This window comes from Ascidiella aspersa, chromosome 9 (assembly GCF_963924565.1).
Source record: "Ascidiella aspersa chromosome 9, kaAscAspe10.2, whole genome shotgun sequence".
Lineage (NCBI taxonomy): Eukaryota > Metazoa > Chordata > Ascidiacea > Phlebobranchia > Ascidiidae > Ascidiella > Ascidiella aspersa.
The window spans coordinates 11331697-11350088 of NC_139455.1; the positions used below are offsets into that span (position 1 = coordinate 11331697).

The 18392-nt window shown below is 35.6% G+C and overlaps 1 protein-coding gene across 2 annotated transcripts; it reads right to left on the reverse strand.

Moving 5' to 3' along the window:
• Nucleotides 1-1258: 1258 nt before the first annotated feature.
• Nucleotides 1259-16771, reverse strand: LOC146132997 (uncharacterized). Of its 2 annotated transcripts, XM_083396528.1 has the most exons (10): nucleotides 16557-16771; nucleotides 15158-15280; nucleotides 12322-12464; nucleotides 10655-10869; nucleotides 9097-9222; nucleotides 5886-5980; nucleotides 5028-5163; nucleotides 4116-4219; nucleotides 3442-4058; nucleotides 1259-3372 (listed from the first exon to the last, which is right to left on the reverse strand). In XM_083396528.1, the coding sequence occupies exons 1-10, from the start codon at nucleotides 16635-16637 to the stop codon at nucleotides 2889-2891; spliced, it is 2124 nt and encodes a 707-aa protein (XP_083252654.1). In that variant the 5' UTR covers nucleotides 16638-16771; the 3' UTR covers nucleotides 1259-2888. The 2 variants fall into 2 exon arrangements, with proteins under 2 accessions (XP_083252654.1, XP_083252655.1); XM_083396529.1 differs by lacking the exons at nucleotides 15158-15280; nucleotides 16557-16771 and having other exon boundaries at nucleotides 10655-10912; nucleotides 12322-12458.
• Between the last annotated feature and the right edge of the window lie 1621 nt (nucleotides 16772-18392).

The window sequence follows — 18392 nt, forward strand, 5'->3', positions numbered from 1 at the left end:
CGGTGATAGTACAACTGACACATTCGCGAACCGTTTTAATGTGCTAAACAAAAGAGGTGGACAGTGATTTAATTATATACGTAATGGGCACAAGTCCAAAAACAAGAATTTGCTGAATACTACTGAACGGCATAGCACCATGTTAAGCTATGTTAAGTTTCACTCTACTCTTTACCAAAATTCAGTCTACTCTTTACCATATCTCGTTAATACCATTCAAAATAATTTAAGTATTTAAGGCGTTTCCATACATGTTTAGGTGTCTTTTAATTTTGTAAACAAGTTCAGCAAGTAAAACGTTTTCTCACCAATTTCGTAATAACAATTAATAAAAAAAAAGTTTTGATCAATTGAGTGCCATGCTACGCGCGGTGCCTTTTGGATAAAATATTTTGTCGAACGAGCTAAATACACCTAAAGACATGTTGGATTTGCGCGGAGAGCTAAAAATGCTATTACGTGCGGATATGCAAAATATGCAAAAAAGCATGTTTGATAAAATCAGCTCGTTGTAAACCAATATATCGAGCACGACCAATTTTCTGTGTCTCCCAGATTAAAGTTTAGCCAATACAAGCCAAATAAACAAAGGGGTGCAGTAAGGGTGGCGCGGTGAAAAAAAGGTTTAGAACCACTGATCTAAAGCGTATAATATTTATATTTGCTGGTTTCTTGAATAAGATTGTTAAGATTGCGAAAGGAAAAGACAATAAATTATAGAGCAGCACTAGCTGCAGGAGAATATTAATAACGCCATAGGGTATTACGAACAACGACATAACATGATAAAACCAAATGCGCAACAGTATCTGTGACGAAATATACTCAAATTAAAACCAAAACCCGTAAGAACAAGACAGTTTAGGCCTGACTTAAATGTATGACTTATTATTACGACTAAGTGGTTAGTCTTGTTTATGTCCTAATTCGAATAATGTTTAGCTCTAAAATGAATGTTATTGCAATTTCGGACGTATTGCTAAAGTTTAATCACTAATGAGAGACTATTGAAAATGCTACCTACATCTATATGGCTTTTGATATTCTTACTACGTATGTGAAGTGTACATATAATATGGTTTAAACAAGATAATTTCAAGGTATATGCCTCGAATTGTCTTCCAATAAAAGCTCCTTAAATTATTGTTTAGCTTTAATGATTTCGTAAACTATGCTAAAAACATTAGATACTAAACAACTAGTACAATTGAATAAATACAAGTTTTAAAGTAACTTTAAACACACACACACTTTGGTGTTGGTTTACATTTTATATATAATTTAATGAAAGTAATAGCACAGAGAAAATACAAGAAACTGTCATGAGATTTATCTTAACTTTTTCAGTCACGATTTAATGAGCACATAAGTGACTTTACGAAAAAGCCATATCTCCAGATAAAAAAGTATTAAAATAAATCAAATACGTCAGTTGTTTCAGACAGACTTGTTCTACGTATTTTTATAACAAGTATGTAACTGTAAAATCATGGGGTTATATACGCCTGTGATATCGGCTGTAAAAACACTGTTAGATAAGGTGTCGTGATTCATAGTCATAGGTTTTGCAGGTAAAAACTTGTCTCCTTTGCACCAATGAAGTAGACAAATATAAAACACTACATTGCGGGCAGCAGAGAATATTTTTTTCTTTTTTTGGTGGAGGCATAAAAGTTATTCATAGATGACAAAATATTTTCATAACGTTTACGATTTTATTAGGATAATTTGGTAGATAAGGTGGCAGAGTCATTGATCTGATACAGCTAAAATGAAACCACGTCAAAAGTTTATCCTGTTAAACATTTATCGTGTTAAATAAGTTAATTGCGTAATACGCACGGTATACGATGACGATATTGCAAAGACTTCATGGATTCGAGCAAGTCGCGGAACAATTTCATTATCTTAATTTGTCAAAAATTGCAGTTTTGAGAATATAGCATAGAAAATATAAAACCTATGAAATGTGCAACAAAAATACTTTTTAAAAGCACGTCAAATATTTCGGTTTATCTGGTTAAAGTAGGCAGAAATTATAATTTAAATCGTGTGTTCGAAATTAACAAAACTGTTAAAATTCGCGCGAAGCCCAAATAAATGCAGTTCTACTAAAATATATCCCCATATCGAGTTAAATAAAACCACAAAGCCATTTAAAGTTGGCGCGAATTGTTTTCGCATTTATGAACGTAAAGTAGGCAAAAATACAGTTTGGCATAACCTCGTTCCCCTGAAAGCGCTCCTGGTGGACAGGATATATGTAACAAATGCGAGCAGGCGTGTTGTACCCTATCGCAGTCAAACTCGGGTATAATGATATACACAATGTTACAAATTGCCGAGGGAATCATGTTTTCTTTTCATTTTTAGCATCAGGCGAGGTTTGACATTTAACACTAAACAAAAAAAAATAACCGCGTTTTAAATAAAAGTAAGGGTACTCTGTGCTTCCGGCTGTATAGAGAACATTATGTCATTAGACACGCGTATGACTACAAAAGTACCTCAGCAGAGCCTTGTTATATTGATGTAGCTCCTGAAGCAACCGTTATGTAATTTTGAACACACATAAACCCATGTTGCACTGAATATGTGAATAATAGAAATCACCTTGACCCTTGCAAGATAAATGTCGACCTTAATTCCTGATCAGTAACAGCAAAATAATCTAGCAAAGCTAGCAATTCAGGTCAGACACATTAACCAGATCTTAAAAAGATATATATATATTTCGCCAACTAAGGCATCGTCAGTATATCTTATTCAAATAGAATAGAAAATAGAATCATTCTAATGTGTCTGACCTGAATTGCTAGCTTTGCTAGATTATTTTGCTGTCACATAAACCCATGATTGGATTTTTTAGGCTTTCTGTTACAAATCGATCATACCATTTCCAAAATTTCCAGTTCTAATTGTTTACGTTCTTGTTTAGTCAAATGATTTCCCTGAATACCTAACGATCCTGAAGAATCTTGATGTTTTAACTTAGCTTTATTTCTAATACCAGTAGTTTCTACAGTTTGGCGAGTGCTTGATCGGGATAAGTTCCTTGACAAAGGACGTGTATTGGTACTTTTTTCGTCATTAGTTGAAAATGAAACTGTTGATTCATACTGCTGTTTGATGTTTCTTGAAACGCGCATTTTGTAAGTAGAAGGTGATGACGTCACACTATTGGTTTCAGCGGTGCGATATCCACTTGTATTGGAGGATGTTTCCATGGCACTATTACGAAAATCCTCATTTGTTAAATCACGTTCTTGCTCTGCCTGTTGTTGGCTTGCAGCTGACATTGTAGAATCGGTTCGAGGTCGTTTAGTTAGTAAGTCGGAGCTTTTTCGTTTTGTTAGCAGCTTTGAATTTTCCCTAAAAGCAAAGGTGTGTCATCATATAATTCTTAAATTAGATATTAAAAACGATTAGCACGAAGTTTACCTTAACGCCTCTCCGGAATCAGGTTTGACATTGTGTTTTGGGTGATTGTCTGGTGTTTTAACTTTGTCAGCAGCCTCTGACATCGTTCCATTCGTGGGTGATTTGATATTAACTAATGAGCTTTGATTTGAACTTTCCGCCCAATAATCTTCTCCTTCCAACAAATCATTTAACTGGTGGTTTATGTAGTCAAAGTCTAAAAAACCACTAGTGTTCTTAGGATCGTACGATTGATTATTGTTTTCATTGCGATTATTTTCTTGTGGTTCAACCCTTACCAGGCCTCGGCGCGGACGCTTCTGGTGACGCGCATTTCGTCTGATTTGCGGTTCTCGTACTGTAACTATTTCACGTGAGGATGGAACAGATACATTTTCCACTAGGTTGGCGGTACTGTGAATTGATTTGTGTTGGTCATTATGCCGGAAATTGTTTTCGTCAAAAGGAGGTGGTGTACCTCCACGAAGACGTGCACTTCGTAACAAAGATCGCGAGGATAAGTTGGCTTTTGAAAGAGTTTCACTTGAAGTTCCCAATCCATCTTGAACAATTTCCGACACGTTCCAAATTTTTACACTACCGTCGTACGATGCACTAAGTATTGAGTCATTGTAGGGCTACAAGAAAATTTTGACGTATGTAAATTGAACCAAAACCATGAACAAAACACTTACCATTAACGAGTTAACAACAAATTTATGTCCTTTAAAGGTCTTTTTAAGTGTCCCAGATTTGGAATCAAATGCACGTACGTTGTTGTCGCCAGACCCAGTAAACACTAGAAAATACGTTTGTCTATTTAACTACATCGGAAGCTATGTATATTTCTGTGTACGTTTTAACTATACTTAGACCACTTTGTTTCATAAAAAATCGGTTTAAGGTGGTACCCAGACTATTGAAAACAGCCCCAAATATAGACAAACATTCGCTTGTGAAACAGAGTCTACTGCGAGGTACATTAGGAGACCCTTTAGGGGTTAAATAAATACCGTATAGTATAGAACAGTGATTCTCAACCGCGGCTCTCAGAACCGCATGCGGCTCTCAACTGTACATTTTGCGGCTCTCACTAACGGAGTGAAAAATTAGTTAGCAATAGCAGAATTGCAACAAAGGAAGTAAAAGAAACTAAAAGTGAATGAATTTGATCAGCAAGGATCCCGAGTACGAAGTACTAATGTTCCCGGGCTACTTCCGTCCGGCTCTTTAAAATAACTTTGTGGTTTGTGACGTCATAATATATTTAGTCTTGATCGACAAGCTATGGCAATAAGAAATAGCTGTTTCAACAGTGTTCATTAGTTAGCCTAGGCTAGCGTAATGTATTTTTGTTGTTTTCTTGTTTCTTTTTTAATGTTTTTTAATTATATGCCTACTGTTGTTTTTTATGCAGCTCCTTGCAAACTTTATAGGTTTAAAATGCGGCTCTGGCTCTAAAAAAGGTTGAGAATCACTGGTATAGAAGCTTAGTTTGGTATAACTATACTTATTATATATAGGATATCTTACAAGGGGTCTAATACTATGCAGCAAGGTATCCAATTGAGAGTTTATTGAAAAGCATTTGAAACCCAAGCACTTACCTATTCCGCGGTAGTATTTCATGTCGCTGACCATATGTTCGTGTCCTACATATATCCGTGTAGTGTCTCCAAACTCAGCAACCCAACATCTTACGGTTCTGTCTAAACTCGCACTGTAAAGTAGACGGTGGTGCATCTACAAATAAATTCAACCATCACTTGTAGTACAACAAATCACTGAGGTGTTTTTTAACAAAACAAACAAATCAAACCAAACTAAATTGCCAATCAAACTAAACTCGTCCGCAGAGTCTGCAACACATTTATACGGTAGGCTACACAGAAAGATGTTTGAACTTAAATGACGTAGTTTTGGAAGTTATAAAATATTTAGGAATTTTTTAATAATATATGCCATCCTTTATTAAAAAATATTTATTAAAACTTATATATGACACATACCTATTAATTAAACAATATGTAGATTAACCTAAAAAGAATAAATATCTTAAGTGTTCTCTAAATGTAATACCACGAAACGTATACCTAGTGTAAGTATCAATAATCTTGTTTAGATAGGAGTGATATTTCGTTGCCTAGTGCAATGCTCCGCAACCGGTGTGCCCCAAAGTTGGTCATTATTTTTGGGTTTGTCATTAAGTCGACATCTTTCGATAAGTCATCTATTCAACATGAAACTTTGATTACTTGCCACGATTGGCAAAATTTAACAAGAAAATATATTGCAGTCACTAGAAAGTCCCTATATTACTTGCTCAAGCTTTGCATGCATACAAAGGCAGGCCCCGGTTTTCTTAGGTCGTGTTCCACCACAAAACATTTTAGGCTATCATGGACAGATTAGATACACTGCAGTATTACTTCTTTTTCATATAAACGACAAAAAAGTGTTTTAACCTGAAGGCTGACTATGGATCCTTCGTGACCACGAAATACCCTCAGTATACCTCCTGTTCTCAAATTCCATTTTCGAATCGTGTTGTCTGTGGAACCTGAATTAAATAATTATAGTTAAGGTCATTTAAAATTACATAAAAACAAAGCCGAGATCTAAGTTCTTCAAAGAGTTTGGAACAATGGTCACGTTTCCACAAACTTTTTGCGAACTTTAACAACAAAAGTGCTTTCGCACGAACCTGTCACTCACATATCACAATTGGTTAGCGCCGGGGAACTCTTTTTTGCGCAAATTTTTAATGTTATTTGCAGTGGCCATAGCATTGTGTGTCATCGCACCTTTTAAAACACGATTAGCGGGTTTAATTTTTGCGCTTGGGGTGACATTTTTAGGTTTCTATGCAGCCTTACAACTGTGAAGTTAATGCCCTCAAAACATGTTTGTCAAAATTAGTTCGATGTAACCAATGTATCAAGCACGAGTATTTTGTGTGCTCAATGCGTCAGTCTCCTATATTTAAGTTTACCCAATGCAAACCAAGCGATTTAGGGCCGGTTCAACTTTTCTATTTTCATGTTGTCTCACTGATATGTCGCATCCAAGGGGGGCGCAAGCACAGGGCAATTACCAAAGGGGGAGCAGTAAAAAAGTGTTAAGAACCACTGCTTCAGACACAATCATTGGGATAAACTATTAAATACCAAACCTATTTCAGACTAAATCAGTGGCAAACAGTGAAATGACGACCAGAGCCTTTGCTGTTTTACTATACGTCTACGTTATGTTTTTTGATAAAACAGTTAAAATCATATTAAATGTTATTGAATTTCTAGTTACCGAAAGTGTAGCGCCATGAAGTGCAACATTTAGGCAAAACTAAAAATTTTATGCCATTTAAAAAATACCCCCTCCCCCAAGATGGTTAACAAGACCAATGTTTCCCAGCGTGTGGGTCGCGAAGCAAAGTTGGGTCGCATGATTATTCTTCTGGGTCGATCGAACGATGAAACCAAAATATAAAAGACATTATTAAGTTATATACAACAAAGTTGAAAACACAAATACATATGAATAGTATTGAAATTGCAACGCCACGCTTAACATACAGCATTATGCCTCATATAGTGCACCAGTACGATAAAATAGGCGCACCAGTACGATAAACTATACAAGAAACGAAGGGAGCATCACAAACTTTTAATGAACCATTATTATTTGACTACTCAAGTTTGTATAAATGCTGTTTTATGACATGCAATAGTACTCGCTAGCAGTGTGTAAAATTTCGGCATCTCCGCTTGGTTTAATTGACATGATGATATTGATATAAGGTTTTTCATATCGCTTTCTACTTCAGTTAACCTTTTGTGTAAACAGGGTGCATGAGTACGTCACAACAACTTTAAGGGTTCACCAAACCTAAATAGGTTGAAGTGCACTGCACTATACGACAGGCTATAGGCCGTGCCCTAAAAACTTGTGAAAAAATTGTATTACGCTTTTCTAACAGAAATAACGTTTTTAATACAAATCACCGGGGCGTAGCCAGGGTATTTTGCGCCCGGGGGCAAACTATAAAATTGGCGCCCCTCCTCCTTGTTTACTCACAATTTCGATTACATTAACATTAGATACCTTAATTCATACGAAAAACAATTCAAATTTTAATAGGACCTTGTATTTAAAAAAGAAGCAGCGTCATTTTGACATTTGTAATCCTCATTTTGGCGCCCCTTTACCTTGGCGCTCGGGGACATATGTACCCTCTGTTCTGCACTAACGTTGCAATTAAGGTGGACACGTTTTGTTATTTTGCTCATTGGCTATATTTCATTTAGTTCCTTAATTTCTTTTATTTTGCGTTTTGTATTCGGCAAAGTTATTCGCGTGACCTCAATTCTACACATTTCGTTATTGTGATGCCATAAACAACCGTGATTGCGCGACGGATACAAGTTTACATAGCTATTATTTACATTGCAAAACAAACGTATATAGTTATTAATTGCAAACAATTCTAAATGATCAAAAAAATGTTTTGCTGTAAACACATTGGACCCTTTCGCGTGGACCGAGGTCGACATGAATTTTTTAGAGTTGACGCCCCAATTGACGTTACAAAACAGTATATCTGGGACACCTACTGTTTGGGGTGCTGAAATGGGGTCTAAATACATTCAGTGCTAACGTTTTTTAATTAAACTCCTTTTTTTGAAAAAATCATAATTTAAAAAAAAATCATCAATATTTAATTAGACATTAATGGATCCTTTAGAACAGTGCTTTTCAACCTTTAAAATTTCTATCCCCATTTTTTTATTTCGGAAAATTTTCATCCGCACGAAACAAGTTTTATTTGCGAAATAACAATGAAAGGGTGTATTAAAACCGAATGGTTTTTAATACCAGAAAATTCCTGGGTCGCAAGATTTTACTAGTTGGATTTTTCTCTAGTGGTGGGTCGTCATAAAAGAAAGTCGGGCTATACTATATAATACCACAGGTGACAGGTGTGGGGCATCTAGGCTACCCACCCAAGTCCCAAGTGTTTCGGTGCGAATTGTTGGTAAAATTCCTTTGTGTAGGTTTACTGCCTTTTTTGTTGTTGGGCATTTGTATTTTTATTTCGGTATTTAGTGATAAATTAAATTTATTTTTTTCGTGTATTCCACACAGTACACAAATGAATGTCTGATTGATCTGTGTTTTTTTATTAGTGATAAGTATCAGCAGGGTGATACAAGAAGCACTTGATCAAAAAATTGAAACGGCTGGTTAATAATGTAGTTAGATCTCACGCGATGGTTTAGTTGGCAGGGACAACCGGAACGATGCGTGTAATTTGATGGAAAACACTATTGAGAGAGATTACGACAAGGCGTATAATGATATTAAATACAAAAAATGCCTAAGACACCTTATCAATTATAAATGAACACCAATGATGTGAATAATATTTAATGAGAAGGTTAACGTTCATGTAGCGTTTAAAAATAAAGTGTGAATATATGTAATGGAATACAATTAAACTATACACATAAGACGCTTACGCAAACATGTGGAAAAGTGTATATTGCGTTTTACTTTTATCGTTGATCTATTTTTAAGGTTTCAGCTGTATTAATCTAATACCCTAAGATTGTTTAATCCGAGATTTAAAAAAAATTAAAACACCAAAAATTAGAAAGGCTAGTATAAACTAAGCAACACCTGTAAAAAGCATCATGTTTTCCATGTCAACAGCCAAACACAAGATAGCCCCTTTGTGGCCGCGAAAAGTTTTTAGGGATGTGCTGGAAGCAATACTCCAAAACCTGGCTGTTTTGTCCATTGATCCTAAATTAAAAAAATGTAAAATGACATGTTATAGGGATTTCCGATACATCTAATACCGATTTCCGATATTTTGAACAAAAGCAATCGCCATCTTATACCAAGTTACGTAGTTACGTCATTATTATACTCAAACAAGAAAAATAGGTACTGAAACGTTTACGATTTGCCTTACCATTAAGAAGTTTAGTTACCTCCAGTTATTAACCTACTATTTTTTTAGGTTTACCTTCAAGATTGATTCGCTGCCTTAGATCGTAAATCATTCCTAACATTTCTAAGTGAATTTGGTAACGATATCACACTGGTATCGCACCTGTAGCGATATTAACACTTATCATCGAGTATCGGCACCGATCATTGTTATGGGACATCCCTAACAGTAATAAATAAGCACGAGCCAGTGTTCAACATGTCGTTCTGGTTCATTTTTTAAGGATGAGCGTTAAACCTCAAGAAGAGTAAAATGTAATAATACCTTTCCTGACGACATCAGAAATATAAACGTTTTTAAAACAACAAACACGTGTGTGTAAAAAAATGGTTTAATTTAAGGCTGAAGACCAATCTGACTCACTTTGACACGCCCGTAAACAAGCGTTAAATGTAAAATGTAATGTTTTTCATCTACGATTTATTTAAATGTACAAAATTATATTTCGATTAACCTGAATCAGACAAAGGATTCTAGCGAAAAGCTCTAAATTAGAGCAATATCATCGCCCAAATAAAACACAGTTCGGATGCCAAAATGGGAATAATACCAAATTTTCGGTTTAAATCAAAATCGGTACAATACCTTACCCGTTCGAATAACACTTCAGAATAAGGCTTAAAGGGATTTTACCTAACCACAAACCTTACCTAAATTTGTCACTAACTTCCCTAATATCTTCAACCTAACACAAAATGTACCCCCACCTATTACCCACCACTAACCCCAGTCCGGTGCAAAAACAGCTGCGCCCAAACGAAAACACCAAAACAGTCGATGCCAGACCGCTGGGTCCTAATCGTCTAATACCCCTCCTTACAGTTTTAGGTTATATTTAGGCCATTTATGTCTTATGCCGATGATAGTATAGGTCTAGGACTTATTCCGTTGTAGATGTTCTTGCGTATTTGGCGTTATTTTGTCGTTGATGCTAATAATATGGTAATATACAAGATTCCGTCTTCGATATTGTTGCTTTATGGGTCTTAATGTATGTTTTTCATTGTGACACCTCGCGGGATTCATCAAACGATGGCGGGCCGTATGAGGTGCAAGCCAATCTATAGCCGACTGAAGTGCCACAAAAAGAGATTGGCAGTCAAGTTAAAAGGGTTTTAACCCAAAAAACGTCTCCAACAGAAAACAATAACTATAGTATACTAAAAATATATTATAGGTATTCCACTGTATGGTTTAAAATCGTTAGAATCAGAAACATACCTGTGATAAGATTGTCTTTGTTTTTCTCCAAATCTGACACCCCTTGTGGATCGTGATCTGTGGCTTCTACATAAGCTATAGGCAAAATGCTTTTCGCGTGGCCGCGAAAAACACGACACGCTTCCCCGTTCTTAAGGTCCCAGCAAACCGCAGTACTGTCGTACGACGTCGTAAAAAGAAATTCCCCATAAACGAGCATTCGATTGACAATACCACTGTTGATGACAATAGTTGTCTTTTTTAACAGAATTACAAAATCTACATAATAAAAGAGAAAGTTTGTGAGATGTGTGTGTGTGTGTCTGTGTGTGGCAACATGTTTGCCCAGTCATTTTACAATATATTTGTGTTACATCACAATGGAAATGTTACGTCACACTCAATGCGATTTACAACATGGTATAATGTTACCAAGATTGTGTTTAAGCACGTATCCCAAGCCCCAGCATTAGTTAATTTAATATAGGTATATTTAGAAGTTTTTGTGGACCCCCGGTTGAGAACTACTGTTATAAACTATGCTAACAAACGTGTGCAACGTTCCAAGTAAAGACTTAAGTTTAACAATGTCAAATTTTAGGAGTTCGCAAAATATCGCGTTTGTTGTCGCAGTAAGTAAAGATAGTCCAAGTTTAATTTACCTGCCGGGAAATAAAAAAAATAAAATTAAGTTTATTTCCTTAGTAAAGTACAATTTTAATGTTTCCAACTAAGACTATTATGTTTAGGAACTTATTGATGCCTGTTTACGCGTAAAATTTAGGTAGAGTTTTTTAAGCCGTTTGTTAGCGATAATGATTGAGTCCAAAGCCTAATTACTTCTTACAATGTGTTTACCCACGCAATACTTAGCAGAGTTCGCGAAATATTGCGTTTATTGCAGGAGTTAACAGTAAGCATTTGTTTTTTCAATGAGGATTTTTCTCACGTTTGACGCAGTTTAGCACCGGGATTACGTATTTGCTTAAACATGACGCTATCAAGCAAGTCTAAGCAATTGCCGCTGCAACCTGAAGTTTTACGTTTGAGAGTTTCTCAATTGACAAAACGTCACAGGTTTTCGTTACTTAAAAGATGTATTGCATGCTTAGTCAAGTGTTGTGCGCTATAGTTAACCGACTTCACATCACATGATTTGAAATTTCTATGTAGTGACACTCAGTTCAAACGTTTAGGCATAAGCAAATTTGTTATGACATTTAAAAAAATATGTTTGCATTATTTATGTCATAAACGAAGATGTTACGAATAACCTGTAAATATTCTATTTAACCTGGGCAACGCCAGGTATTTCGTCTAGTAGTCTAATATTTTGACTGACAAGATTTATCATATAAACAATAAATATTTCTGAAGGGATTTTTTGAGAAAATTGTATCACAAGAAACACTAATACTCATGTTGTTGCTACAGTCACGTAATAAGTTTAGTCAAATTAATGCCGCGTCAACGTGTTAAAATTGACGCGGCATTAATTAATTGGAAGTGTCATCGAACCAGTCATTCAATTGGAAATTAGTGAACATGCGGTATTGCCAAAATCAAACAGGGGATAAACGTAAAATATATTCAGCACTTAAACGCAAATGCATAAAATAGCATAAAAAACATTTGTTTCATTTCGATTAAAACTAAACAAAAACCTCAAACTCTTAGGTGAATCAGACCTGTGATTTTCTAGCTGTAATATACAATTGCCAGATACGGTGTTCCATTTGCGCACACTTCTGTCGAAGCTACCAGTAAGTGCAAACTGGCCTTGCCATATTTTGCAGCAGCTGATATATCCAGTATGACCTTCGAGTACAACCTACATTAAAAAAAGAAAAGTATATGTAAGTCGGTGTTGTAATGACTGAAGTCAAGACTTGACTTAAGTGCGTCAGTGTTTTCAAATGACTTGACTTGAGGCCTCAAGTCGTTTTAGTACTTGTGTTGAAATTAGGTGTTTATAATAATTCTGTTTATTAAAATCGGGATAGTTATCAATGGCTTGAATTGAAGTTGACTTGCTCTAATATTGGCTTGACTAGGACTTTTGACTAATTGATGACTTTGACTTGACTTGATAGATTTTGCAAAAGATTTGACTCATGACTGTGATAAAAGCTATTTTTGACATGACTTGACTATGACTTTTTTCTTTCCTTTGAAAATCACTTTTTTACAACACTCACTTACGTATAGTGTTCGATGGTTCTTTGTAAAATGCACGTCTTGGAATGGCAAAAAACAATATTAAAATAGCTATGCGGGAGACAAACCAAATTTTGTTATGTCGATATACAAATGTGGACAATTAACAAATGAACCCACGCACAAATACTAATATATAAACTTAAAAATAATTTTAGAAATAAATACAAAACCCATTATTCCAACCCTAAAACATCACATTCCTAATTCACTGAATATATTGACCAGACAGAAAAATAGCAATGCGCTAAACAGCAAGTCACGAAACACCTCTTTTAGCAAGTATATTTTTGGTGGTTTGTTTTTCTATAGGGATCGAGACTGACTTGCGATCACCATTTGCCATTTAACAAAACGGCTTCATTCCCGTTTGCATAATCTCGCTAGAAATAACTCCGCCCAAACGTTTTAACAGTTCAGACAGATTTACAGTTAGTCACTCTTTCTTTATTTCACTCTAGTCCAGTGGTTCTCAAACTGGGGTCCGCGGTCCATTTGGGGTCCGCGAGACAATTTTGTGGAACCGCGAAACACCTAACAAAAATCAACTAGACCTCCTAAAGGAGAACATTTTAATTTCATCGTGTTTGCGTTCGTCATGAAAAGCTACGATTAGTTGTTCATTCACGTGATTGCATGCTTTGAGCTGAATTGTGCATTGTGACGTTATAATAATGCTTTGTGCTAATAAGAATTACGTTTCTACAGCTTGCTGTGCTGCCATTGTGGGTTGTACGGTCGCGGTTTTAAAACTTATCGTGATAGCTTCACTCAAATAAAGTGATTTTGTTAGCGTTACAATACTAAATACGGCATCAACAAGCCTACCTAAGATTGTAAGTGCACCCTCCCATCCAAACGTGTTATTTTATGTTTATTTGTGTGTATTCTTTAAGGCGGTGGTTCTCAACCTTTTATGCCTCGTGGCCCCCTTTGAAAGGCATTTTATCCTCGTGGCCCCCCTCGATTATAAAAAATAGCTAGAATTTGTTGCGGCATCATTCTTTCTTTGGGGATGCTTTTTATCACAGTGAATTTTAAGTTTTGAGGGTCGTAAAGACGCATTTGACATCACTAACGAGTAGTGCAGACACAATCATGGCCGCGTCTCGTCTATCGTTTGTGAAGCCACAAGAGACGTAACTCTCGCATCATTTGCCAATTTTAGACACTTGATAATACAAAACCTTGTTTAAGCGTTATGTAAAAAGTAAAAACGTATTTTTAATAGTAAACATCTGAAAGTATGTGCAATTCAACTATTCTCCGTTCTGTTAATCTTGCTTTGACTAATTTTGCAACAAAATTTATCAATGGAACAACAACAAATATATCTCTCCGAGCCAAAATGGTAATATCGTTATTTGACGTTTTGTGAAAAATAAATTTTAACTTGCTTGTAATAGTTTTGCTATCATTCTAACTTGCGGTTTACAAACTAATAAAATGCTGGTTAAACGTTTCAAAGAAAAACGGAGTTAACTAGAAAAACACAAATGTTGGTCGTAAGTGACGTAACAGTGGCAATTAGGCGACAGAAGGAATTGCAAGCTTGAGGTCGACTGTTAAAACTTCTCACGAACAGCAGGGTAGTAACATGTAAGAAAAAAGCGTTACAATAGGTAAAAGAAGGTTTAACACTACAAGTTTAACTGAAAAAATTGAAAATAGTGACACGGTTTTGCAATACCACGACATTGCTACAGACTTATGCTCGTGGGCCCCCAATGACAGCTCTGTGGTCCCCCAGGGGGGTCGAGGGTCACGGTTGAGAAACCCTTCTTTAAGGGGACCGCAAGCAATGTAAAAATTGCTAGGGGACCGTTGCGTAATTTTTTAGAAAAAGTTTTAGAATCACTGCTCTAGTCGATTTATTATATTCCGCTTCCGCACTTAAAAAAATAGGTCCTTACATCAAGTTTAACTCATTTTTAGTTGCAGTTCATATGCATGTAAGTTCGACATAAATCCTTATTTAAAATGTTAATCCGCAACGCGGAGTATTATGTATAGTTTTCGTTAAATAATTGATCATAAAATGTTTTTTCTGTTATATATATGCTTATATGTCGTGTCATTCTGCGTAGATCAAACAACCACCTAGCAAAACGCCCGATAAATGTCTTTTTTCGGGCCAGGCCACTGGTTTTATTCCTTTTACATTTTTAAACAAAAATGATACACAGAAAGTCGAAAACGCCACCTTATAGGAATATCACTGACTAAACGTTTTGGTTTCATTCTAAATTATTAGACTACGACGTATATCAAAATACAAGCATTTGAGTTTTCCTTTCAAATTCGTACCTTACACTCGAAAGTAAGAAGATTCCAAATTCGTGCAGTACGATCATCAGAACCAGTAAGTAGTAAATTATTGCAGGAGGATATATCCATACAGTTGATTCCTCCAGTATGGCCAGTGAGGGTCTAAGCATACGTACAAAAAGATTATTTCTCATGAAAAACTGATATTTTAATCAAACTTATATCTAAAACGGCGTAAACTGTAAGAAACGATATACATTGCGAAACGCAAAATATTAGAAACACGAAATGATTTCATCAGGAAAAAACGGTAGTCAGTGAAAGGTGTTTAAACCAATGTATTTCTAATAGGTCAAAATTTTGTCAAAAATATATATATTTTTAGGTCAAAATTTGACAAATTTGTAACTTTTTCGGTCAAAAATAAAAATAATAATTGCCCTACTTATATTCTAAATTAGCGTTAACTTGCTTGTATGTTGTTTGATCACACATAATTGATATAATGTTTGGCGAGTATAATAGTTTAGCGATTAATCATTCCAGGGGTGTGAAAACTTTTCAGCTTGCGAGTCGCTTTTAAAATTCAGTAGTTTAAAAAAGCGTCGCATAGAGCTGACTAACGTGTGGAGACCTTTTGCCCCGTCAGAGTGCCCAGAGTAACAAAGTGAGTTTGTTGAAACTTGGTTATAAACAAGGGCTCATCCTAGAGGGGCACCATGCCATGGCCTCCCAAAACTAGATTTTTGGCCAACTTTTTATATGTAAACATTTTTTTTAACTTTTAGTTTTTGTTTCAAGCAGTATGCGAATTTTCTTGCACCCAATGCGTCACTTATCCATTTGAAGTGCATAAAAAACATTTTATTACGATTCGCGCAAATAGACTGGATTTCATCTGCACATTTGCACACGAGTTCGCTGGGAAACGACAGATGTTTTTAAATTCAATTGTTGCCAAAAACGTTATGACGAAACTTTGTAACCATCTCATTCCTGAAAATGTTCATAACGATCTTTTGTTTTTATTTGTAATAAATCGGCGATATCCTATTTGACTATATAACAATACAATCACGTTACAATGGTCTTTCGACTTTAGTATGCGGACGTGAATTTTCGATTGGATTTAATTAAATGAAAAATTCTAACCATGCAGTTTCTACACAGTGTTACTATACAGTTATCTGTCGATCATCCTGGTAGCTCCACAGCATACCAGTGGTTTTGAAAGTGCTGCAAGCTGACGCGCCTGGTAAATGTGGAAAAAGTGTTTAACAATCAGAATTGTGTTTACAAGCAAACGTCGGCTTGACTACAAGTCGTGGTACAATGTGTGCAGCAAGTTTACGCAGCTGTATTTTTTACTTTGTGTTTTATTTATTGTGTTGATATTGTAATCGGTATTGCTTCTCAAGATATTGTTTACTTTCATTACCTTAATAAGAACTCTTCTATCTTTTGGTTCCGTCTTTTCAGACGACGCTCGTTGTTTTCCTTTGGATGCCCCAGTTCCCATTATAAGTTGGTTAATTTAACGTTAAATTTTCATCGATTAGAGGACAGATATAACCTCCTGCATCACAGTAAAAAGTTAACAAATAGTATAGCATAAAAACGAAAAAAGATTGCATTAGTTTGTGTAATTTTAACTAAATATAACCAAACCTATAATTTGGTTAGATTTATTTTAAGTTGTTTAGAAATACGGTTATGACTGGCAGAAGTCGACCCCTAACCTGTCGTGTCTGCACAAATATATGAACTGTTGCTACCAGACATAGTATTAATCCAAAACAGCTCCTCTGGTAATAATAATTTGCACTAATGTTCTAAAAGGTCATTAAAAGGCTATTTTTTCTCTAACTTGAAAGTCTTATTTTTACTGCAAATTAGAAATACTTTTCAGTCCGGTTTACGTCAGCTCTTCAGCGTTTGACCTATACCGTCGGTCTTAGCGCATAGGCCAGGGTTGTTATTTCGTTTATTGTGTGTTCCTACACTTAGTTTATTGTGAAGACGTGTAGCAGGGCGTATGAGAGTCAACCAACCAACACCCTTCTAAAAATTCTATTGTTTTTAAAAAGATACTAAGTTCGACGGCGCGTGGCAAACAGTGGGTTGAGCTCACAATATGTTAAACCATCGCACAGAAGGTGACATATACTCGACTGGGCCACTCTCTTAACAAGGAACAGCAGATGTTCAACAATGCGATGACATCGTTCAGCCACCTGACACTCGTGTTTCCAAGAAACTTGAGAACATTTTGTTCTTTTCCTGTTTGTGCTCACATCGGGCCTAATATCAATGTCTACCTAAGTAGGGGATTTAGGTTGGTTATTTGCCAAGAGCCTGATTATTTTACTGCAGCTCCATGTTAAACCCACATCTGTATGACACGATTATGTTGTCGTTTGAATCTATCTAACAATACAACGAAAAAGTTAAAATATACTCAGGTTAAAACTCCTGCTTACGTAAACAAAACAGTTATCAAACTTCGAGACCAAGCAAAGTAACATCCCTGTTAACTGATAAAGAACAAGAACAAGGCCTTGCGCAGAAAAGATCGCCATTGTCTACCTGCTAGGCTGCTAACTGCTTATAAATATTTAATGCTGCACCAAACCTCATGCGAAAAACCTTTTTTCTTTCTGCTGTTCTCTTTTTCTACTCTTATACTGCCAAACAAAACACAAGGGTACATAATTTTTTATATATCGGATAGTTGTAAAACACAATGCATAAAATATAATGGAATTTATTTTTTTATATAAACCTAAGCCTAAAAATATCTATAGTCCTTTTCCTCCATATATTCGAGCTATTGACATTCTAAACTATTGAAAATACCATCGCGACAAATCTTTTGGACAAACAATAAACAAAATCTCTTGAGCAAACAAAACCTTAAATAACGTTCACATTCTGCAGTGATTTGGTGTAACCCTTTATTAGGCGAACAACCAACATGGTTTCTAAACCACGGGTGATATTTGTAAAATGCTATCGACCAATGTCAGGTTAATCGTCAAACGATTATTATAAGGTATCTGGTTTACGTTTTTTAAACTAAAGCGGTGACTTCGAGCCTTTTTGAATGTTTAAAACGGTATTCCTGTTGGGAACTACTGAACTAGACCAATGTGAAAGATTTTATTTTTTTATTTTTCCGTTTATACAGTTAAGATAGTTGGTTATTATGTTTGTTGAGAAACCAAACTACTCCTAAGCCCATTAAAAGCAATGCTAAAACTATAGTGTTGTACTC